Raw genomic sequence first — 25,682 nt, forward strand, 5'->3', positions numbered from 1 at the left:
TCAAGGACTGCTGCATACATCAAGCCAGATTTTTTTTTCATGTGGAGAAGGAAGAGTTTTGTTCTGCATTTTGAGAAAGGCAAATGCAATATTGCATTTTTTTAAAAAAGGCCTCTACAAGTTCTAGAAAGGTGTTTGGAAGCTTATTGTATTTAGCAAAAAAGTTGTGCCCGACCACCCAGCTCTCTCATTCAAACACATTAACTTATAATGAAACATAGGTCAGAATATTCCATGTTGGAAGAGAGACCGCTTAAAAATACACCGAGTCTTCCTAAAGCCGAGTTTCTTTTTCTGGCCAGTAGGTTGTCTGAATCACGTGGTCACTATTGACGAAGTCGCTTTTCCTGCTTTTAACAGAGGTGCTTTCTCTCTCTCCAATGGCTGGGATGGTTTCGTTGTGTGGGGTGTATCTTTTCCTCAGGATGATCAAGACAGCGATGCTTAAGAAGGTAGACATGGTGCCTAGAACAACAGTCAAGCCCAGATAGATATACCTGTGAGGCAAAAAGAATTTTGAATCCATTACTTGCACTGATGCTTCTTCGCTTGATTGAGTTTAAGTTTGTGATTGTGTTTAAGATTGCGATTGTGTTTAAGATTGTGATTGTTTTTAAGATTGTGATTGTGTTTAAGATTGCGATTGTGTTTAAGATTGTGATTGTGTAAAAGCCAGATTTAATGTTTTCCCATCAAATGTTTTGGGCAATAGACTTTCCAATGGTCAAATCTCCCTCCTTTGCAACTGTAATAGCGGTTCCATAGAATCCTTACAGCATATATTTTTTGCTGTCCAATTCATTTGGCAGCTCGGTCCAAATTTTTGGTTCCACTTTTGAAGAAAACCCAAGATGGAAATCAGGATGCTAAATAAATTTACTTATTAAATGACGAGGAACCTAATAGAACCCATATGGTCGCTAGGTTTTTGACTAATGTGCTATTTACAAAGAAGAGGAATGGTTCTCTTCCCATTTATGACAATGCAGAAAATAATTAAGACCTATTATTGGTGCGATAAAATAGGTGATAAATTAATTTTAACAGATTTTTTATTTTAATTAAAAAGAACTAGTTCAGTTGGACTACTCAGATCTCAGTGTGACTTAGATGGAAGGGTGTAAATGGGTTGTTTTAAAATTGGTTTCGTACTGTATTGTTTAAATTTGTTAAATTGTTTTACTCTGTGTGTACTATGATGAATGTGTTTTGCGATGTGATATGGGCCACATGGCCGAAAGAAACCTACCTACCTACCTTTGCTTGATTGTGTTGCCAAAACTCATAATTACATGAATCACCATAAAATATGGATTTGCCTTAGTGCTAATTCTCAGATGCAATATTAGAATCATAGAATCATAAAACTCTAGAGTTGGAGGGGACACCAAGGGTCTTCTAGTCCAACCCTCTGCAATGCAGGAATCTCAGCTAAAGCATCATGAGAGATGACCATCCAACCTCTGCTTAAAAACCTCCAAAAAAGGAGAACCACCAGCTTCCAAGGGAGTCAGCTGTACCGTTGAACAGCTCTTACTGTCAGAAAGTTTTTCCTGATGCCGGAATCTCATTTCTTGTAACTTGAAGCCATTGGTTCAAGTTGAATATATAATATATTATTATGTATTGTTGTTGCGGCTGTTATTAATTATTATTCATAATTAACAAGTATTATTTTTTATTAGTTGGTGATAATAAAATTGCTATTGTTTATTATATTTATTAATTATAAACTAATTTTAATATAATTGTTATGAATCTATATTTTGTTGATTGTGATTATTATTGATTGATCATATTTTTATTATTATTAGAATGGGCTTCTGAGCCATTTACAAGTAGAAACAAAACCCAATTACACAAGCATCAAGAAGTAAAGATACACAATAAAACAATTCCATTGTTCGTATATGGTCTGAATCAATATGAATTGAACTCTGTTTTTTCTTGTAAGGTCATTTACAGCACATCCTTCCACCAACTCTGCTGAGAGACCAGCTTCATCAGGCATGCTCCCGGTAATATGAAACATATTCCACATCAATAGAATTAAGCAAATGCTTGCCTGTTAAATGGCTTTCCCATTTACAGGCAACCACCCAATTTGTGCTAAGAACATGCTATTTGTAAGGCCATGAACTGTGGGCAGCCTTTAATTTAGCAGAAATTGCTTGTTGACCTTAGAATTTAGAGGCAAACGTCCTCCCAGGTCTCTATCAGCATTTAGATGGTCTAGATGTAGGCTGTCGTGCCTTTCTGTGACTTCAGAGCAGCTAAGCCAATGGCAGCCAGAGGGGACTCCTCTTGCTTATTCACATCCCCTTCAACATCAGAGGCGACCAGCAACCCACTGACGGCTGATTCCCCAAGGATCTAGGTTCTCCAGTTATTACTAAACTCAGAGAAGATTCTGAAGACTTGAGGGTTACAAATGCAGAAAAGAAATCTCAAACGCAGTTACCTGAATGCATTAGAATCATACAGCCTGCAAGCTCCCTGACCTCCACACCTTTTGCTTCCCCATTTGAGGCATGTTGTGTCTATTGAGACTCCAAAGTACACAGGAGCCGGGATTCCTGCTGTACAAAGAAAAACAAATATATATTAGGGGTCATGTCCCTGCTCACTCTGCCCATCAACTCCCCTGCCATTCACAGAGTCATATGTAGAATGGGAGAGTTGGAAGGGACCGCGTGGATCATCTCGTCCAAGCCCCTGCAATGACCGTTCCCCACATTAAATGGGGAGCGACGTTTGGGTGGTCGCGCGCAGCCCCCTTGGATCCCAGACAAGCTCCTGCCAGTTCGGGCTGGCATTGCCTTCCCCAGGCTGGATACCTGTGGTCCCCGCCTACCTCAGCCAGCGTCCAATCCTGCCTGGGGGAGGCATTGCCAGGGGGATTGGCCAGGTAAGGGGAGGGACCATCCAGCCCACACAATAGAAGGTGTAGCTTCTCCCACCCTCCACTCCCTCAATTAACTCTTAATTTTGCAGTTTAACCTCTTCTCCACAGGTACGCAGGTGCTGCTATGTTAAGGCCACTGTTGAAGGGCCTTTCCCTGCATTGGCAGGTTTCGCCTTTCCCATAGCAAAACGTCACAACTTTGGAGGTTTCAGGCCTTGGGCGGAATCCTTTAATCCTTTAGTCATCTTCCTAAATGGGGGCAGGGTGTGGGGCAATGACCCCACACCCCCAGTGCAGCTGCGATACCAGGGTTCCAGTTAAAGGGGTATAGGGGGAGGCATTGACTATACACCAAGAGGTTGTCATTGCCCTCACCCTCCAGCAAAGGGAAATGGGGGGGGCGGGCTCCTGCTTGCTACCTATGTTCCAGAGCCAGCCCAATCCCACACCTTCTGGATAACGCTGAAGTTTCCAGATCCCCGGCTGGGGGCTGGGATAGGATAAACACCCAATGCTGAACCAACGTCTCCCTACATCTGAATCTTAATAAAGGTTGTGGCCAATTTTAATCCCATAGAACGTTTGTCTTGTGTCATTATTCCACTCAGGGGTCGCCTGGGTTTGGGGGACTCCGCCTGTCCAGCACTGCAGGAATCTTTTGAAGCCACAACCCTGAGATTGACCCCCTAGAGCTTCCCCCTTCCCACCCACACAGCCACTAAGGTGACTTCCTTGCAAATCCAGAGTCATGAATGTGGCAGTACAAATCCTCCAATGGGTGCTGTTGTGAACCGCCCTGACGCCTGCAGGTGACGGGGAGTATACAAATTAAATTAGTAACAATAATAAATGCAACAAATGAATAAATGCCAGTGAGACACAGAGTCTGACTCATACTTACCAAGAACTCGGATGGCTAAAGTGTAGATACCAATGCAAAAGATTTGAGGTGTGGATTGATGCATCTGAAATATATGAAGCACAAAACATTCGTTTATAAAAGCATGACGTTCAAAACACATTGTTGCGGGACTTAGCTGCAAAGGTGTGCTTATCTCGAGGAGGAACTGCCTGTACTTTTTACAGGACAGTTGTGACTCAGCAAAGAAAGTGAGAGAGGTTTGCAGGAGTGGAAAGAGGGTTGGAGAAGCTAGTAAACTCTAGCCAGTGGTAGGCAGGCAACAGGCTTGTTGGATCTGCTTTGTTGTTGTTGTTTAGTTGCTAGTCATGTCCGACTCTTCGTGACCCCATGGACCAGAGCACGCCCAGGCACTCCTGTCTTCCACTGCCTCCCGCAGTTTGGTCAGACTCATGTTGGTAGCTTCGAGAACACTGTCCAACCATCTCGTCCTCTGTTGTCCCCTTCCCCTTGTGCCCTCCATCTTCCCCAACATCAGGGTCTTTTCCAGGGAGTCTTCTCTTCTCATGGGGTGGCCAGAGTATTGCAGTCTCAGCTTCGGGATCTGTCCTTCTAGTGAGCACTCAGGGCTGATTTCCTTAAGAATGGATAGGTTTGATCTTTTTGCAGTCCATGGGACTCTCAAGAGTCTCTGCCAGCACCATAATTCAAAAGCATCAATTCTTCGGCGATCAGCCTTCTTTATGGTCCAGCTCTCACTTCCATACATCACTACTGGGGAAAACCATAGCTTTAACTATACAGACTTTTGTCGGATTTGCTTTATATTCCTGTATATGCGATTCCTTTCCATTCTAATTTTTAACCAATAATTTATTGGGGCTTTTACACATCTACATCTGCATAAACCTTTTCATATACGCTATATCTTTAATAAATTTCCTCCCCTTTAAAAGTCCCAGCAGTTAGTCTTGGCATTATACTGCCACCTTAGGATTCTAAGATGACTTACACTTGGAAGTTCAACATCATTAACCGCACCCCCTTCTCACATCTAATATGAAGAAATATTTCCAGAAACAGGCTTCCATCAGGTGGTCTGTTAGTCTTTTTTTAATCCCAAATGCTTAATTTAAAATCAGAAAGCTTCCACAACCGAAGAAAGAAGAAGAAGAAGAAGAGTTGGATTTGATATCCCGCTTTTCACTACCCGAAGGAGTCTCAAAGCGGCTAACATTCTCCTTTCCCTTCCTCCCCCACAACAACACTCTGTGAGGTGAGTGAGGCTGAGAGACTTCAGAGAAGTGTGACTAGCCCAAGGTCACCCAGCAGCTGCATGTGGAGGAGCGTAGACACGAACCCGGTTCCCCAGATTACGAGTCTACCGCTCTTAACCACTACACCACACTGGCTCTCAAATCACGAAAAAAATTAAAAGAGGAGGGATTGGGCATTTTCCAAACTTGCAGGTGGTAACAAAAGAAATGTACCACCTGCAGTAAAGCTTTGATCAGCTTATCAGGTATGCCTGGCAAATCAGGGACCTAGAAACAGCACACATTTGACAAATGTGGATAGAATGTTGGTATTGCCCAATGGCGGCTCAGATGCGATGTAAACCCTCCTCCTCGCAAATCCCAGTAACAGAAACTCAGTGAACCTATTATTTGTCTGTAAGACACTTGCAGGCAAAAGAAGACCAAGGACTCTCCCTCTGCCCCCTGCCCCCCCAATACCCTTATATTAGTGAAGGCCTATAATGAGAGACTTTGACTTGGTTGGTTCAACCCTTGTCCCACAAATGCCTAGGGACATGGGTGGCGCTGTGGTCTAAACCACTGAGCCTCTTGGGCTTGCTGATCAGAAGGTTGGTGGTTCAAATCCCTGCGACAGAGTGAGCTCCCGTTGCTATGTCCCAGCTCCTGCCAACCTTGCAGTTCAAAAGTATGCCAGTGCAAGTAGATAAATAGGTACCACTGTGGCGGGAAGGTAAGTGGCATTTCCGTGCGCTCTGGTTTCCGTCACGGTGTTCCGTTGTGCCAGAAGCGGTTTAGTCATGCCGGCCACATGACCTGGAAAGCTGTCTGCAGACAAACGCCGGCTCCCTCAGCCTGAAAGCGAGATGAGAGTTGCAACTCCATAGTCGCCTTTGACTGGACGTAACCGTCCAGGGGTCCTTTATCTTTACTATAAATGCCTGGCTTCCACTCGGCAGCATTGTTTTCAAGTTTCTAGACCTTTTTGCATCATAGTCCCACAATGTTTCCACATTTGTAAGAACTCAATCTTTGGAACTCTCTGCCTATTGATACCAAGCAGGCGCCTTCACCAACCTCTTTTCTGCGCCTGCTAAAGACATTCTCATTTCGACAAGCCTACCCAGATGCTTAGAAAGTTGAGGTAATCTTAATCAGCTTCAGTATTTTACCTTCATAAGTAGGGTTGTAATTTTCTCTCAGTTTTCTCGTTTTAGCTTTCGGTTATAACGCTTTAAAGGGTTGCTGTTTTTGTTTTTGCAATCAAGTGGCACATAAATTTTATGAAATGAATAAATAAATACAAAATGTTTTGCGGTTTCCTGCCCCACTTTCCACTGACAGCCACTGATATGGAATGCTGGAAACACTGCAACTCAATTGGTAGAGCAAATGTCTTGCATAAGGAAAGTTCCAGGTTCAATCCCCAGCATCTGCAGGTAGGGCTGGGAGAGAACCCAGCTTGAAACCTTGGAGAACCACTTTCAGTCAGTGTAGATAAGAGTTTCCCATACTTCGGTCTCCAGCTGCTACTGAACAACAACTCCCATAACTCCTAGTTAGCAGGACCAGTGGTGAGGGGTGATGGGAACTGTAGCCCAAAAAACAGCTGGAGGCCCATGTTTGGGAAACCCCTGGGGTAGATGAGTGCTGAGCTAGATGGACCAATGGTCTGACTCAACTTCTCATGTCAAAAATGCAGAAAACCATCACGTCAACATCAAGCAAGTTCCACTGGATCCCAGCTGGAAAACCTGTTGCCCTCCAGGTGTTGCTGGAGCCCACTCACATCAGCCCCAGTTGGCTCAGCCAACAGATGGTGGGAACTTAAGTCCAACAAAATCTGGGGGACCCTCAGGCCCTCTGCTAGATGTAGATCAGACGCTCTACTTCTGGGCTAGCTGTTAAGGAGAGGAGGGGAAATTGGCAAAGGATGCTTAAGGAATTTGATTTCTGATCCACACTTCCTGGGTGGAAAAAAAAGTTACCATAAGCATTAAAGCACACATTTTAGGATAAAATATGTTGAGAACTGTGTGCAATTAAATAATTTTTTTTTACATATTTAAATTAAGTTTTTTGAAAAATCATGTATGTTTGTGTGTTATATAAATAGTATAAATAAATATGACACCCACACAAAATGCAGATTAATGCTGAAATAGGATGGAATCTTTTTTTATAATTTTTTTTTTATTTGCATACTTTAAAGTTTCCACATACAAAATTCCAGCATCTCAGATACAACAAACAACAATCGTGGACAGAGAAAAGAAGAAAAAGAAACAAGAAACAAGCCTTTCAGTAATAATAAAATTATTTACAATGAAGTTATATTTGTCCATGTCTTACTTTACACTGTATCTTATTGCTGTATCGCCTATTGAACACTACCAAGATAATAAAGTAATAAATAATAATAATAGTAAAAATAATAATAGTGATAGTGATATTAAAAAGAAAAAAAGGTTGAAAAAAAAAGAAAGAAAGAAAAGAAAAAAAAAAGAAAAAAAGAGAAAAGAAAAGAAAAATGACTAAGCTACTCACCGTAGGAGTAGAATGTATCCAGGGGTCCCTCCAATGGACAGGGTAAAAGATGTGATTACTGATACAACCAGAAAATAGAGGAACATTTTGGGGCATTCGTTTCCTTTTTGGCAAGGTCCCATCACAGCTGAAGACTGCCTTGACGACAATTCCGTGATCTCCACACAGCTGCAGTTATAAAATATCTGGAACGAAGCACATAAAAATGTGGATTCAGAAACTGGTGTATGGTAAACAGGGCCGGCGCACGTCCATTAAGGCGAACTAAGCAATTGCCTAGGGTGCCAAAATGGAGGGGGCGCTGGCCAGGCTTGGGCGGGATGGGAGGGACGGGCTAGCAGCAGTTTCTCTGCTGTAGCGGAGAGGTGCTACTTGCCCCCTACACCACCCCCACCTCCCGCTAAAGCAGGCTTTGGTGGGGGGCAGGACGGGCGAGCAGCAGCTTCTCTGCTACAGCGGAGAAACTGCTGCTTGCCTCTCCACCACCCCCACCTCCCGCTAAAGCAGGCTTTGGCAGGGGGGTGCCAGAAGGTGGTCTTGCCTAGGGCGCAAGAATACCTAGCACCGGTCCTGATGGTAAATATGACATGCAAGGCTAATCATGGACCAAAGTTACAGAAAATCAAGGCCTTTAAAAAAAATAAAAATAAAACCAGCACATTGTTCCTAACAGTTTAAAAAGCAAAACATTCCCAAACACTGTGAGAAGTTTTTGAATGCTTTAAGGGGCACAGTGACAACTTGATAGCAATACACTTTTGCAAAAGTCCTGGCATTACAGCTTGACACCATGACATTTGACTAAGGTCAAAATGGGTTGGATTCAAAAATGTCCTTCTATTCAAGAAAGTTGACTTTCCAGGAATGAAATCAGGTTTGATACAGCAGAGGTGCTGTTTCCACATTCCTCATGAATGCCATTTCCAACATTGTTTGAGGGTCCCTCTGTAACAATTTTTTTAGGGGGCACACAGAAGTGGAGAGCAGAGATTGGCACCCACTTCATCCATTCACAGGAGCTGACTGTGTCTTATCCAGTGAGTGGACTTCCATGTCTCTGGATCCAACCAATGGACTTGCAACGGGGAGAGGTGCTGAAACAAGTACAGATATGAGCTACATTGTGCTGAAATCATAGAATCATAAGGGATTCCGAGGGTCATCTAGTCCAACCCGCTGCAATGCAGGAATCTCAACTAAAGCAACCATGATAGATGGCCATCCATGGCTATAGGGCAGGTTGCAATCAACCTGGTCTGGGCAGGGCCAGTGCCACTTGTAAGGGATCTTGAGCAAGGTGCCCTCTAGGTCTAACCAACCTCAATATGGTGGATCCTACATCCTATTCCACTTTGATGGGTACCTCCCATCACCAATAAAAAACCTTATGACATTGCATCAGCAGACACGGGCAACCATTTTTCTTTCCTTTCTTAACTAGGTGTTAGGCTTCGGGGAATTCTAGCCCTCCCCCAGTGGCAGCAAGAAGCAGAGAAAAACAAAGAAGAGTTCTTACTAATGAGTTTATTCAATCATCACAGTAAGAGACAAAGGAATGCAGTCAGTCTCCCGTTAATGGTGTTGCTCCAACTGAGCTCCTGCCCCCTCCCTTCCTAGCAACTGCACTCCACTTTATGGTGGCTACCAGGGGCTAATTGTCTCTGAGTCCTTTGCTCTTGCACTCTCAACGAACATTGGGTTCTGGGAGAAGGGGGGTCAGAAATACTCTCCAATGACAATGTGTCAGCTGGTTGCTCTGGCTCTGCCTCCTCGTCTTCTCCCCACACCTCCCATCACTTCTGTCTCTACCTGTCTCTGAGCTGAGACCTTCCTCAAACCACTGCTGTAATTCAACACTGCCTTCCTCTTCTCTGGAAGCTTCAGGAAGTGAAGCGGGGGGTGGGGGGTGGCGGCGGCTCAATCTTGTCCCCTTCAGTCCAGTCCCTGACACTAGGGCAGTAGGGCTGGTGGCATTTATAAGCAGAGCACAAAGACGACCAAGGCAGCAGACTATGGAGAGCATGTTCTGGAGAACAGGAGGTGGGGGGAAGCTGCAGCTCACTCCACCCTCTGTATCTGACTGCCACTGGTCCAACTGTTCTTGTAAAAGGGGGGGGGCTGTTAGCCCCCTTGAGCCCTGACATTTGCAATTCCACATTGGGAGCTAATACTTGTCCTGGAGCCAGCTTGATTCCACCATTGCAAATGACCATGAGATGGGTTGTGAGAATTAAATTTAAATACAACACATAACAAGTGGGTTTTTTTTACGAAGAAAGAAAAATGAAAAAGGTTTAGTAGATCACTATACCAATTGTTAACAGTTAACAAATACCATTTTAACCTACTGCATTTCATATAAATGAGCTCCAAATTCCATTATACTTGTCCATGGAAAGTCTACGTCTATAAGCAATCGACTCATATGTGACAAGTGCAGTCATGCCTTCAGTCCACTGAATAAATGGAGCCATACACTTTTATTTTTCCAATGCAGCAACCTCAACCATTTTATCACAGCAAGGTCACAGAGAATCCATTGACATGGTCCAGTTGTCAAATTTGATATAGCAGGTATGTAGTTAAAAAATAATAATAATAACCTCCGAAAATTTCAGCTTTTTTTTGTACAGTCATATTGATATAATTCACCATTTTCTCCCCAAACTTTGTGAGTATAGGACATTGCAAAAACACGTGAATTGGTCCTTTACTTATCAAAGCAGAGGAGGGACCAGTCAGAAAGAAGCCACTTACTATGTCTTTCCCACTTCCATTGGATGTTTTGCAACCAGCAAGGCAAGCCGAGATGTAGGTGATTCCGTTTTCCCCGCATATGGGGTCCCATTCATTCTTGGAGCAGATGCAGCCCGAGTTGCACTCTGAAAACAGAGTTCGTTCCACCTGTTTGTGGCTGGAGAAAAGGGAAGGGGGAATAATTAGAAGAGGCTTTTCGGAGTCTGTAGGAGGCTGCTGTGGGGACAGAAGCAGCTCTGCAGGTGGGGTGCAGTTACTATGCAAACTTTGGGGCTCTCCAGAAAGGAGAGGAGGAAGAAGAGGAGGAAGACAGCAAAGAGGTCAGCACGGTGCAAATGCACTGGAGGAGCCAATCCCGCAGTTCTCTGGCTGCTTTTGCACCGCGCTGACCTCCCCACAGGTTCCCTCCTGGTAAGCAACAGACACTCAGCAGCCAAAAAGATAGCATAGCAGCTATGCTCCACTTAGCAAGCTGTGTCTGTGTAGGGAGGGAGGAGGGGAGGATTCTCCTTGCCACTAATACTCCACTGGATACAACCCAATAGTCACTGAATTCCCTGCAACATTGCAGACTCCAGTAATCATTATCCCCAGCCAGCCTGGTCAACAGAAATGTAATTGATTAATATACAGAGGAAGGTGTCTCATATGGAGTCAGGCCATTGGCCGATCTAGATCAGTACTGTCAACACTGCCTGGCAGTGGCTCTCCAGTGTTATCTTTCCCAGTGCTGCCTGGAGATGTCATGGATTGAACTTGAACTTCTGCACCCAAAACAGACGTAGCTATAGTCCTTCACCAAACGGCTGTGGGGCAGTTTGCAACACAAAACCACATCCTAACTGTACAACACAAGAACTGGAAAGCAAACTTTTCAATACAACCCGTAACAACAGCAGTAAACTATTCATAAAATTCCACCCCTTGATGTTCTCCACATCCAAAAGCCTGGTGGAAAAAAGCATGTCTTCCACCTGTTTTCTAAAAGAAAACAATGATGTGCTAGGTGCCCATAATTTAATCAACGGCCTCATTCACACCATACATTTAAATTTTAAACAGTTACCCCAAAGAATTCTGGGAGGTGTAGTTTGTTAAGGGTTCTCAGAGTTGTTTGGAGGCTCTTATTCCCCTCACAGGAATACAATTCCCAAAACTGTCTTAACAATCAACGCCTGGGGAATTCTGCCCCTTGCACTGCCATTCCCAGTTGCCCACTAGGCAGCGCCAAATCTGTGCAAGGGATTTTTACAGTATATGATGTCATAATGGCATTGCACGATTGACAAGTGGGTTTCACAGCCCACCTGTCAGAGTTTGTCTGTGGGGTGGGAACCGATCTTTATCTAGTCAAAAATGTTTCCTTACCCCTGGCTCTAGGTGCACAGGGCTATGAATTACTCGGACTAGGTTGCAGAGGTTGTCAGAAAATACTCCAGAAATAATGCTTCATTGAAGAATGGCCAATAGCAGCTAGGCGAAGCCATGTTACACTCTATATTAGTCTCTTTGGATGGGGTCACTGCCAATAGTGATACAACAACAACTGCCAATAGTGATTACTACAACCTTTCAAAAGATTACAGGAAGGCCTATGAACTGGATATTGATTCCGGCTCTGTTTCCTTGTCCCCGGCCACCATGGTGTGGCATTTCCCCCTCTAATGTTGAACATGCTCAGCAAGCCTGCTTTCAAGGACATGACATCCTTTTATCCGAGAAAAGCTTTTCCATGTTTACTGTTCCAGGCACTGTCATCAACCTCTTCGAAGGCAAAGATGCTAACATTTCCAGTACGCCAGAGGCTGTGTATCTGAGACCAGGGGTTGGATGAGGAAACCATTTTTCCTTTTGGGATACTGATCCCAGAGTCAGAATTTTAGAAGGCTTATATAGTGTGTGTACGGGGAGGGGGTGGCATCTTTTGAAAAGCTATTTACCATAAGACTAAAGCCCCTCCTGTTCTGTACACTTAAAGCAATGTCATACCACTTTAAAGAGTTATACCTTCCCCGAAACAATCCAGGGAATTGTAGTTTGCTGAGAGTGCAGAGAATTGTGCGGAGGCCCCTATTCCCCTCACAGAGTCACAATTCCCAGGGTGATTTAACCATCAACCCCTCTTCCCAGGGAACACTGGGAACTGTAGCTCTGTGAGGGGGATAGGGGTGTCCTTGTAACTCTTGGCAGCACCCTTAACAAATGACAGCTCCTAGAATTCTTGGAGGGAAGCCGTGACTTTTTAAAGTGTATTTTGTTGGCACCTGTCTGTCTCGACAGGCAATGGAGTGTGCCTCCATGGGGGGAGTCAAACCGCTGCATTAGCAGCACCAAAGTGACCTTCCTGGGGTGCAAGCCTTGGTAGTGTGTATGGAGGTCTTGGGCTGCCCAGATGACAAGTCCCACCCCCCTCTTGGCCTTGCTGATGTGGTCCAAAGGAAAGCAGAGCAAGACGTTATCCCACAAGGCAAACGAGGTTGAGGATTAGAGTTTTCCTTCTCCTACATTTCCAGGTAGACAAGCCCCATCATTTGCCTCTGCAGGATATGCAGAAACCACTGTCTTAAATGTTGGACCCACTATTGGTCTCATCCACTCAATCTGCCATGCATGCAGGGGAACCCCCTAACTCAGGCACCTCCAAACTAAGCCCTCCAACTGTTTTGGGACTACAATTCCCATCATCCCTGACCACTGGTCCTGTTAGCTAGGGATGATGGGAGTTGTAGTCCCAAAACAGCTGGAGGGCCGAGTTTGGGGATGCCTGCCCCAACTCATCAAGAGTTCAATATCTATCAGCTACCCTCGCTTGATTATCTGGCCAGTCGAAGCCCTTTCTGTGTTGTCGCATGCTGACAGCTTCTAGGAGCCACAGGTGAGGGCTGAGTGCAGGATGGGGGCCAAAGGTGGACGAACTACCCCAGAAGGAGCATGGCGTGTTTTCCCTTAAAGTGGTACAAGAATGCTCTAAATGCATGGTGCTGGTACTAAGACTGTCTGGAAAATTCACATGGCCGAAAACACAGCCGGTAGATCACACACATGTCGACTTTGTGTGCTGCAGTTCCTGAAGAAAACTTCAGTAGCAGTGAAAAGCAGCATATTAGCTGCAGTATATTTTCAAAGCTTTTTAATTTATTTATTTACTAAAATTTATATACCACTGAATCAGAAAAAAAGCAAAACCCTATCTCTAAGCAGTTAAAAATACTCATTAAAAATAGCAAGAAAATCATAAAATAATATAGATAAAATCCACATTTTTTAAAAAAAAACAACCACATGTATGTAATAAAAACTCATGTATTAGTAAGCTAACCTGAACCGTTTTTTGTTCTTTTTGCAGACATCAAAAACACTACAATGAAGGCACTTGCCTAATATCAAAAGGCAGGGAGTTCCAGAGAGCAGGTGCCGCTACGCTAATGAAAAACATGCTCTTGCCAGTGCAGATTGAGCATTATGAGGCACTTGGAAAGCTGTGAGTTACCTAGATCAAAGCGGTCAAGTTAGTCCACACAAGTATAGGAAGAAGTTGCTCTTGCAAGTCAATTTCAAACAGCATTTCGCCAAAGCCACTCCCCAGCCCCGCCCTGGTTGGACGTACCCTTTGTAGGAGATGGTCAGGCCTGCCACATCAGCATTCTTGCAGCCGATGGCAAACAGAAGCACCAAGAGGAGGTAGCCAAAGAAAGAGGATCCCAGGGACAGCTTGGCTGCCCCCAAAACATTCAGCCTGAATTTCTTCATGATCAGCCCTCCGGAGAATATCCCCAAAGCCACAGCAGGGATATTGATGAGACCTACAGCCCCTCAAACAAAGAGGAAAATCAATATGGCTTGGTCTCGTTTTTAGCGACCTACAGAATTCCCCTGAAAAATTCTGGTAGCCCAATAAAAAAGTAAAAAAAAACAAATACAAAACAGCCAGTGCCCGTTATTGCTCCTTCAGTTGGAACACAACACAAAGGAATATAGAGAAATACAGAAATACAGCTCACATAACTCTGTATGTAATTATATAGAATTTCCCAAAGGCAAAATGTAAAAATAAGATATTTACATTCCACCAAGTGTCCGTTTTGTTAAATATCATCTTTACATAATGTAAAGGTAAAGGGACCCCTGACCATCAGGTCCAGTCGTGTCCGACTCTGGGGTTGCGGTGCTCATCTCGCTCTATAGGCCGAGGGAGCCAGCGTTTGTCCGCAGACAGCTTCCGGGTCATGTTACATAATGTATGCAATGTCAAAATCAGGTACAAGTGTATGAGTGTTATTCATTCAATAAAGAGCAAAGAATCTACAAGTGTACTTGTTGTTAAAGGGTAATCCACAGACTGGGGGGGGGGGAACCTTTTCACATCCCCGGGAGTGTTGTAGCATTTCCCTCAATCACCCAAATTGCAGCAGCAGTGCCTCAGCTGTGTAAAAATCATTCACTTCTCTTTATTGAATGAATGGTCATTTGGATGGAGCTTGGGCTTTGAGGCGCATTCCGTATTGCACTTGTACGCGATTTTGGTATTCCATACCTTCTGAATTGGACCCAGAGGGAAACACTTGGGGAGCAAATCATGCCAGCTTTGCCTTTATGCAATGGTAGAGTTCCTGCACACACTCAGAGGCCCTTCTCTAGTCTCTACCCAGGCAAGAAACAAGCATTTTAACAGAGTTAAGACACATTCCAGACAAGAAGAAAGGTTCATGGAGGTTATGAAACACAGCAAGCAAGAAACGTGGCCTGGGGGAAGTTCCCAGGGTCAAATAGAGAAGCTGGGAGGGATGGATTTGGTCCCATGGGCTCATAGGTGCCAACTCCCTGGGGCCCTGGGTGCTCGAGAAACCACAAAATTCCCCATGAAGGTGCCTGGCACTGGGCACCCCCCTCCTTCTAGTTTTAATATGCTTTTATAGTTGCTGAATATGGAAATATCTGAGGTGGACCATTTTCCTCTTCCTTCATCTCCTCTCATCTCCCTACTGCCCAAAGGCAACATATTGGGACTTGTTTGGGTGTCTTGCATTATTATGCTATAGCAGTCTTTGCCAAACTCGTGCCCTCTGGATGTTTTGAACTATATCTCCCATCAGCCCCAGCCAGCATGGTCAACAGTCCAAAAAGTCTGGAGGGCACCAGATCAGTGACTGTTGTTCCTATAATAACAGCAATAAACCTTTTGCCTATTCTTCGTGGCACTTCCTCTGCTTTGCATAATCTTAAATTGTTTCACACAGCTAGAGGCTTAGCACTAAGAAAAGCTTGACATACAATGGAAGGCACTGTGTTATGGGCAATAATTGCTGCTGAGTGCTTTTTTCTCCTCCTAAACAGCACTCACAGATTATACTAGTTGAATAGTTGCCATGCCAAGAAATTCCAACTTCCATCTTCGAGGAACGAGAGCAACAAAGTGTAATACAAGTGGTCCAAAAATAAAACGCTTGGGTTGCATCCAGCTACGTTCTGCTCAAAGCAGATCCACTGAAATTAATGGACCCAAGTCCATCGGGGCTATTAATTTCAGTTGAGTGTATTTTGAAGAGAATTAGCATGGGCTTCAACCCTCGGTTGAAGCTCCATGTTTGCCTCGCAATTCTGCAGCCTCTGACATACCCAAAGAAAGCTCTGGCCTGAAAACCATGCTTTGTTTCCACACCTAGCTTCCACTCAGCAAAGCTAGCACAGAGTGGCATCTGTTTACATGCCGTACTTTAATGTGTATCAGACAAGGTTTTTTTAACTAAAAAAAATAAGGTTCAAAATTTGGGCTTGTTTTATACATAGATAGCGCACAGGGGGGACGTTTGATTGGCTGCTGCCACGATCCAGATATTGTCAATGGATATTGGGTGTGCTATTGGTGGCTTGTTGTTGATTGGCTGCTGCTGCATCAATTGGGCAGACAACTGCTGGCTTCTGACGGCGAGGGAACAGACGGTAAGCAGCTACTGCAACATGTGCGAGTGGCCATGCAGATCATGCGGGTGAGCAATTTTCTGCAATCCCCCCTAAAAAAAGCTCAACAACTCTGGGCAATCTCCCCCCATTTTCTTAATTTGTAGTCCCCTCAAATAGGGGGGGGGGCGTCTTATACATGGGGGCATGTTATACATGGAAAAATACGGTAATCATTTTGAAAAAGCACGGCATTCATACCTATGACAAAATTGGTCTTCGAAGACGATTGCCCAAACTGCTGCTCAATGTATTTTGCTTTGTAAGTCACCATACCAATGAGAGAATTGAACTGGGTGATGCTGGAGCAGAGGTATAAAAAATAAACTGGATTCCCAAAGAGGCTTTTCAGCGACGGCAGGAAATCTGCAAAACAAAAGAGTGGCCTGCTATTGACAAAGTGACTGGAAAGCAACACGAAATGCAAAATTGTTTTCAAAGACCACGCAGGGTTCAGAATATTCCAACACAACCTAAGCTCAATGCAATGTGGTTCAGCCACATCCTCAATGCGCTCATTTGATGGTTCATCACCCAAGGGTAGGAAAGCAAGTCAGGGTAATTAGTAGAGACTGTTACCAAACTAGCTGATTTGAAAAAAGAGATTTTATAAAATCTGAATGTGACTCATTTCACCAGCCACATCGCCTCACCTCTAGCCATCTCGAGAAACTTCACTTGCTCTTGATAGGTGATGCGGTGTTCTCTGTTATCTTCGTTGATGAACTTGGACTGCTCAGAGGAAGTGCTGGAATCCTTTCGGGTGTCTGGTCTTGGAAGATGTTTCGGTAAGAACCAGAAAGGGATAGCGGCAAGGATGCTGACCACCCCGGCTATTAAATAGCCAAGCCACCAAGCTCCTACCCATTGGGAGTCCTTGTGAGTTATGCTTATGCTGTCTGGGGAGGAAGAAATGAAGACGTCAGTCACCAGTAGGAACGGTTCAGTGGTCAGAGTGTCAAGACTAGGATGGAGGAGACCAGGGTTCAAATCTCCACTCGGCCATGGAGCTCGCTGGACGACCCAGGGCCTTTCAGCCAAACCCACCTCAATGATTGGGATGTGTTCAACAGACTCATTGCAACCTTCCTCAGACTCACCCATGTCTACAAAGCCAATGTCAACATACAGTGTGGCACACAAGGACCCCAGGAGAAAGCCAAAGATGGGGCCTATTATTGCAACCGTCTGCACACACCCTGAAAAAGGAAGCAGAACAGGCACATTAGACTGAAAAGTTACACTTTGACAGGGTCAATAAGAATGGACAAACCATCTGGTATGGCAGAGGGAGAAACTAGAAGAAATACCACCCGGTTTGAAAAACAAAATACCAATGTAAAAGGCTGCACTCTCTTCTGTGGCGTGGTCATCGATGTACGCAATCCCCAAAGGCTGGATCGGGGTTTCCCCAATTCCACGTAGCAGATTTCCCAGCAAAACGTAAATCCACATGGAAATTCCAGCTTCCTTTTCGCACCCTGTTCACACAAACCCAAGAGACCGACGTTTGTATTTTGACATCATTCTCTCCCAATACACTCAACTAACGGGACTTTCAACATATACACACCCTTTCCCATCAAATCACACCAAAGCAGCTGCCAGAAAGAATCATTGCACCAACATTATATTTCCTGGAGCAGTGCTGCCGTTATTTCTTTTCATTTCTTACCTGCATGCATTTGCGCCTGAGCTCTTTCCAAGACTGAGACAGGCAGCTGGTTCTGATCCTGGAGACACGGGGAGATGCTGACAGTTGAATTGGAGGAGGAAGAAAATATCTCATACCTATAGCTGTGTAAAAACCAACAGTTTCTTTACAGAGTTACCACCTGTTACACGGTGGAGGGGGGGTATATATTTAAGCTTATTCCAGGCTCCTGTTGAAGGCTACCTGAATTGAAGGCAAGGGCTACACTGAAATGAATAGTTCATGTATATCAACTGTGGTGAACCTCATTCCGCCTAATGGTAGAGCCGGCCTGAGTCTTGGTCGCCGTATTGTACCCTGTACTGAATTTCCACAGCTGTCAACATGAGTTGCATGGTGCCACAGGTGGCAAAATTGGCATCCCACAGGGAGAGAATCTTAATTCTCCATTCTAAGTCACCCTCATATAAATTGCCTGCTATAAAAAGAGTGCAAAACATTGCAGTATGAAATGCAAGCCAGCCAGCCATGCCTCGCTTTTAAAGAATACTCTATTCCATTTATTTTTCCACCTGTTTTTTCTGGGTGGGGGGGGTCCCTACAACAGCCATTCAACGTTACATGGCCATTCAGCACTTTCAGACTGTTCTCTGGCTCCCCCTCCCTGTGTGCCCTTCCCCCCTAGTTGCCCGTAATTCTGCAAACCTTGGAGTTTCCCTGACCATGAATGGTGCAATTTTATCTACACAAGGAATGGCACTCACCCCCTGAACTTTGGAAACAGAAGGAACGATTAAGCTTTACACATTTGTTTGCGAAGCGGCAGCTACAAATTGTGGCGTACTTACTGTCCCATAAAGAACTGCGGCATGGCTATCAAAAATGTCCCGAATGACATGATCAGGCAACCAGCTCCGATGATCTTTGGCCTATGAAGCTTGGCTCCAAAGTAGCTGACCAGGATTATTATTAAAAGGTTCCCTTTAGGAAGCAAGGAGAGACTAACTTAGGTACACTTAGCTCGTCATCTGCAAAGTGCCGATATAGCAACAAAATCTTGGGGTGTGTCACATACCAATTTCAAAGCTGCCATCTATCAGGCCAACCAGGGACGAAGGGATATCAAATCTTTTTTCTATTTGGGTGATGGTACTTTTCAGGTAACTTCCTGACAGAGCTTTCGCAAAGTAAACAAACGACAATGCAGCAAGAAAAATCTGCAATGAGCAAACAGACAGGGCGGTGCTTTAAAAATGTTTCACCAGTTTGGATTGGTTGATTGGTTGGTTGGTTGGTTGATTGATTGATTGATTGATTGATATACCACTTAGATGCCATAATGGCTTCTAAGTGGTTCATAGTTCTAAAATCAATCCATTTTTTTAAAAAAATTACAAAATAACAATTACACGATGGTATCAAAATATCCTCAATTTTAAAATAACAATGAACATTCATTAGGATTTTAGTGTGAATTTTACTGTACCATATGAACATTTTCCCATATGTAATCTTCCCTAATATGCACAATTAGGTACTGAATCTTTCTCATTCTTCCAGCAGTGGGAATTTTTAAAATAAAGGTCTGGTATCTGAAGGATGCCTAGGAGAAGAGATTCCTGGGCATTGGGGGGGGGGAGGGCAGAACCAAGATCTCAGTGGCAAATTCCCCTGGTTTCCTGGGGTATAAAGCCCAGTTTCTCCTGGGTCTGGTGTGGTGTGGGTTTGGGAGCAGGGCCAGTGAGGGGTGTGACCTGGGGAGAAGGCTAGGGAAGGGGTGTGGTGTCCTGAGGGCGAAATAGAGAGGCTTGGCCCCTGGGTCTAAGTTTCCATGTCCTTGACCTGTTAAAACAGCTGAAATCCATTGACGACAACAACAAAAAGCCTCCTTTTTCTGGTTAGCCAGCAATCCTATATGCAGCGCAGAGAGAACGCCAACCCTGGGGAAATTGCTGGAGCTTTAATATGATTGTCTGTCTATTTTTGGAGGCAATAAGCCGCTTCCTTAATGGCTCGGTGGCAACTGAAAGGTTTATTCAGTGAAGGAATCGGATTACCTCTGAAGCAGGCAGAGGGGGGGAATGATCTTATTTGTCTCATAATGCAAGTTTAATGAACACAACTTGCTTTTAATTCTCCAAAACGGGGAAGTAGTTAAGTGCCACTCCGCCCCGAGACTTGGACGAGACGATTTGTGTCAGCGTGTGCTCTGGTGCCGGGAAAAGGTGTTGACCTCTGTGTGCAAGTTTGGTGTGTGCATGTCTTGCAAAACGACTCAGCCGCACCAACAATAACACAAAGTTCAGAGATGCCTTGATGCTTTCAAAAGTGCTGTTTTGCGTCGGCCAAGCGGAACACCTGACAGGCACTGAACAATTCGCCCCCCCCCCCCCCAACTCACTTCTGCAGTACCAGACTGGCAGCAAACTTCAGTTTTGGCTCCATTTTTATTGGGACAGACTTAGGCTGCTCTCACACCATACATTTAAAAAACTATGGTACCCGTTTCGACAGCCGCGACTTCCTCCAAAGAATTCTGGGAGATGTCATTGGTTAAGGGCGCTGAGACTTTAAGAAAAAACCTGAAGCATTCCTATTAGGAATAATACCAACAGGAATTAAAAAAAGAATTCAGACCTCTCTTTATGTACACAACTGTAGCTGCCAGGATCTTGATTGCAAGAAATTGGAAGAACGATAAACTACCTAATATTAATGGATGGCAAGTCTTAATGATAGAATATTCAAAGATGGCTATATTGACAGGGAGAATTAGAGGTTACTCTAAGCAAAAAATTCAGAAAGAATGGGAAATATTCAAAGATTATTTGGAACAACATTACAATTCTGAACATCTCCTGGCAGATATAGAATCCTTGTAAGATAAGAAATATAATGTTTTCTTTTACAATATTTGAAAAATGAAGAAGCAATTAACTAAATTGATTCTGTGTGTGGAGATAATGGGGGGAAATGTTATAAAGAGTACAAGTGGAAGTCAGTATTACTCCTATTTTTATTTCCATTTTTCCCTCTTATTTTTGTTTATGGTTTTTTGTTTGTTTGTTTGTTTGTTATTTCTCTCCCCCTCTTTTTTTGTTCTTTCTATTTTTTTCTTTTTTCTTTTTCTTCTTCTCTCTCCCCCCCTTTTTATTCTTTCCTTTTTTCTCTTTGTGTTACTAAGAAGGAACTGAGATGAAGAAATTATGAAATTTTTTGAATATGTATAATTGTATAAGCGATTAAGTATTAAGTATTGTCAAATTTGTGATTCTTCTCTTTCTTTTTCCCCTTTTTTACACTTTTGTGTATGTGTGTGAAGAGCATCAATAAACATTTATTAATATTGGGGGGGGGAAGGGCGCTGAGACTTCTTGGGAGACCCCCATTCCCCTCACAGAGCTATAATTCCCAGGTTGGTTGGGAATTATAGCTCTGTGAAGGAGTAAACAACAGTTCGCAGGGGAAAATATGAGCTTTAAATGGATGCTGTGATTGGGATTGGATGCTTTGTATTTGAGTTGGGTTGTAACAAGAAAAGTCTTGGCTTGGCTGAAAAGTGTCAGGGAAATACTATGCCCAGTGACGAATTCTCAGCCCCTTCAAACGAGCCAAGTCCACAATCCACAGCTCTTTTACACTATACCTTCATTCCTCCACAGATAGTTCCTTTCTCCTTCGAAGCTGAGGATTCTGATCTTGAAGAAGACCTGTCAATGGGCAGGATTGTGTTTTTTGAAAAAAGCTGAGTGTTTTCTTTGGATGAATTCTCCATCTGAATTTTCCCTTTCAATCACTCTGAAAGACATAAATAAATGGTTATATAGACCCTTTTAATTATTATTATGTCCAGGGAGATCTTTCTATAATGTGAAAGATGTTTCCTAAGGAATCACGTTATCAGCAGAACACCTGTGTGGTTCAGAGCATTTCCAGGGAGGGGGCGCTCTAAGGTGCTGACTTTGCACCTGGAAATGCACTTCTGAGTGTGTATAGGTGGAAGAATGACCTGTCCCCAGGGGACACTTTCCCTGTCGAGTTTCTGCAGGAGTCACCGACTGGAAGACTCATTCAGAGATCCAGTGGGCAACCTCCTCAGAGGGCAGACACTTCTGCTGCAGCTCTGCCTTAGGAGTCATGGATTAGTTGGACGCAGAGGAATGGTTGGAGGAACCAGCTAGGGAACCACCAAGCAAAGAAGGCTTAGAGCCTGTGGAGTGGGAAAATGACAAGTGGTCAAATGGAGAAGAGGGAGAAGGCTGGGAAGAGGAGGTGTCGGAAGCTGAAGAGGTAACAGAACTTAGTGAGCTGGGAGAGTCAGTGGCAGAGAGAAGTCCAGAATCAAAGGCAGAAGCTGAAGGAGGGAAATAAGGAGGCCAAAAGGCAGAGATGAGTCCAGCTGGTGAAGAGGCACGGGTGTCTCCCCCTCCTGCTGTGACAAGCTCCCCTCCTCCCTGGTCACCCGGAACCAGAAGAGGCATGAAGATGGTGGAGGAGAGGTTGAATTCACAGAGGCACAGTCTCTGATTGCTTGGGGAAAAACCCTGGAGAGGTGGGAACTTAGATGGCTGTGGGGAGGCAGGGACTTTCAGTCTCGGCAACTGATCCATGGGGCAAGACCTACTGGGGGTGAGATGCTGTGCTCATTAAGGCTGACACTCCGACAAGTATATGCAGAGTTAACTCCAACTTGTGTTTCTCGCTCCTGTCACCTAGCCACACTGGATGCAGAGATGGAGACAGAACATCTCATCTCCAGCCGAGGCTGATAGGGAAGATTCAAAGCCGGAGCAGATAACCATGCAGAGATACACCAGACAGGCTCCTTTGCAGGGATCATAGCTCAGTAGCAGAGCACCTGGCTTGCATTCAGAAAGGTCTCGGTAGCAATCCCAACCACTCAAATTAAAATGAGGTAACAAGTGATGAGAAAGGCTTCTTTTGAGACCCTGATAAGCAGAATAGACAATACTGAAGTAGGTGGATATATGTCATATTATTGAAATATTTATAGGCTGCGCTTTCGTAAAAATACAGCAAGGTGGTATAGAGCATACAAAATTATAATGTCAATGCACATGTCAATAAAAACAACAGTAAAAAACATCAATTGACAGCCTGACAAAAATACAGCTGTTCTGTCCCCTTCACAGAAACTCTGGCTCACACCAGGGCCACTTTTTAGCTGGAATCTTCTCCTCCCAGGTCTGCACACCTTCACTTCTCATGTCTATCCAACACTCTGCTGAAAAGATAATTACCGTAAGCCTCTCTTGCCACTCTGGAAACAAAAGTCGCTAACCCAGAGATTCCCAAACTGTGGTTTGAATGGGAAGCAGTTTCTCCAAGAAGCAAACATAAGGACAGAGGGCCTATGAACATTCAAAGCGTGCGCCATTCTGAGGCGCTCCGTGGTTTGTTTGTTTTTAAAGAACCTTTAACAATTTTAAATCCCTTTATTATTATTCACAAAGCAAACTTCTCTGAATAGTTCCATCTTTTGAAAACACAAACATTAATAATAATTGTTAAAATATTGTGGCCATGGCTGTTACCATGCTGTAATTTTTGTAAGTATCTGTATTTCGTTAGGCATTTCTTATTATAATTGCATCTGATTTTTTATTTTTGTGTTAAATATACTGACTTTTGTGTTCTGTGTTGTAAACCTCCCTGCAATCTTTGGACGAAGAACTGGAATGCAAATTTAATAAAAGAAGAAGCAAACAAATAAACTGGGGTTACTAGTGTTATTAATTCTAAAGGAACACTTCAGAAGATTGCAGTTAATAATAATAATAATAATAATAATAATAATAATAATAATGATGATGACTGCAACCATGATCAAGATGCATTTCTAAAGTGCCATCAATGTACGCAAAGGATAACAAGATTTTTTTTGGTTTTGTATTTGTTTGAAAAGAAATTTAAAAATTGATCTAAAAAAAGAAAAGAAACAGGTCCCTGCCTCCAAGGAGCTTACCATACAGCAGTGCTTTCGCTAAAAATTCTGAAGTATCAGTGAGAATGCCAAGGGCACAGGAGCTTTACAATCATGCAACGGCTTTCATGTTAACCAGAATCGTTTTCAAGCTTTTGTCACAACCAATAAACGATTGCAAATGATAGCTTCCCCATTCCCTCTTTCTCGTTCTTTGGCACCAGCGTGACAACAACTTTCTCTAAAGAACCATTCGTTTCTTTGTAAGCACTGACATTATAGAAAAAGTCATGTTTCTAGACAGTCCCCTTAGTTGATTGATTGAGTGTGTGTGTGTGTGTGTGTGTGTGTTTCTTACTCCCAGTTGATGAGAAGAGAAAGGCTTCTGTCCACAAAGAAGACAGACAATTTTTGAGAAGAGGATGAAGGCAGAGCGGATGCAGACACAACCTTACCTTGGCAGTAGCGACCTCCAGTCCCTGGTAGTTCTTTTCTAGGGTGAACTCAGAAACAAATATGTATCTCTTCTCCTAGCCTTAAAATGGAAGAATCTTGAGGGAAACCCCAGTCTGAGACACGATGCAGTGAGGTAGATCTTATATCTGGAGGTAGAAAGAGGAGACAAGAAAGACCGAAGGGGTGGGGAGAACAGTTCTTTGTTTTGCCTGTGGGGTCGGTATCACCCTTTCACTCGGTCTTTTCTTGTTTACTCCTCCACCTTCAAGTCTGGTCTTTCTTCTCTCCCACTACAAATTCCAGGACACACAAAGGACATGAGCAAAGCAGGAGCTGGAATTCTTCACAGCAGAAATGGTTTAAAAGTTCTTGAGATCTTTCTTTGCGACATGCAGCAAGTTGGACAGCATGCATGTGATAAAGCTTTCTTTCTTTCTCTCCCTCTCTCTCCCTCTCTCTTTTCTTTCTAAAGCCCTGATCTTCTTAATTGCTGGTTCCCAGGAAATAAAAGACTTCATGGGGGGAACCTGCCAACCAAAGGGGAGGGCGGATGGTGTAACGAAGAAACTTTCTTCTGCCTACATGGAAATCTCTCTGCAAAGCCAGCACCACCCCGTTATTTAATGGGAAGCTTCCTTATTAGGTCTTGTAATTTTTTGAACAACATTGCAGCTTCTTTCTTTCTTTCTTTCTTTCTTTCTTTCTTTCTTTCTTTCTTTCTTTTTCTTTCTTTCTTTCGTAGCAGGAGAAATCAGGACTAGAAAATGTGCATATCTCCATTACCAGTCATCTTCTCCAGTGTTGATACCATCCACTCACTCAGTTATTCTTGAGAATCTAGATGGTGGTCCCCCCCCCAAAAAAAAACACCATGACCTTTATATAATCCTGCTCATTTCCTTTAATTGCTCGGTTATAGTTTTGGGAAGCTTACATAGCAGGTGCAGTTCGATTCTTGAACTGACATGGTGGCATTTGTTTCACCTTCTTTAGAGTGTGTGGATCGCAACAGGTTTTATGATGCCATGTTGTGACGATGTGCAATCTATTACTCCATCTCTCCAGTTCCTGACTGGCGACATGGTGTGCAACAACGCGTCTCAGCTGTGACCCACTCTGCATTTCATTGCTTAAGTCAACGATGTCTGAGTAGCCATACAAACCAAGACAGTTGCCCTACATCAGGTCAAGCTAACTACCCCAGCTCAGTGGTACAACATCTACATTACACGCACAAGGCTCCAGGTTCAGTCGCCAGGTAGAGTTGTGGGAGACACCAGTCTGAAACCCTGAAGACCTACTTTGTTTATCACTGTTGTTTTGACCATCATGGTCATATCAATCAC

At 43.8% G+C, this 25,682-nt stretch overlaps 1 protein-coding gene across 1 annotated transcript; it reads right to left on the minus strand.

Annotated features, from left to right (window-relative positions):
* On the minus strand, positions 1 to 24,912 carry LOC117054356 (solute carrier organic anion transporter family member 1C1-like). Its single transcript, XM_033163092.1, is given in 16 exon segments — positions 1 to 497; positions 2,462 to 2,579; positions 3,807 to 3,839; positions 3,842 to 3,870; positions 7,568 to 7,752; positions 10,325 to 10,481; positions 13,932 to 14,127; positions 16,484 to 16,648; positions 16,936 to 17,181; positions 17,383 to 17,481; positions 17,617 to 17,763; positions 17,958 to 18,079; positions 18,785 to 18,917; positions 19,012 to 19,153; positions 21,583 to 21,734; positions 24,336 to 24,912. Coding segments are annotated over 15 exon segments (2,124 nt in total). The 5' UTR covers positions 21,712 to 21,734; positions 24,336 to 24,912; the 3' UTR covers positions 1 to 274.
* Positions 24,913 to 25,682: the final 770 nt, after the last annotated feature.

Source organism: Lacerta agilis, chromosome 10 (assembly GCF_009819535.1).
Source record: "Lacerta agilis isolate rLacAgi1 chromosome 10, rLacAgi1.pri, whole genome shotgun sequence".
In the NCBI taxonomy this organism is placed as follows: Eukaryota; Metazoa; Chordata; class Lepidosauria; order Squamata; family Lacertidae; genus Lacerta; species Lacerta agilis.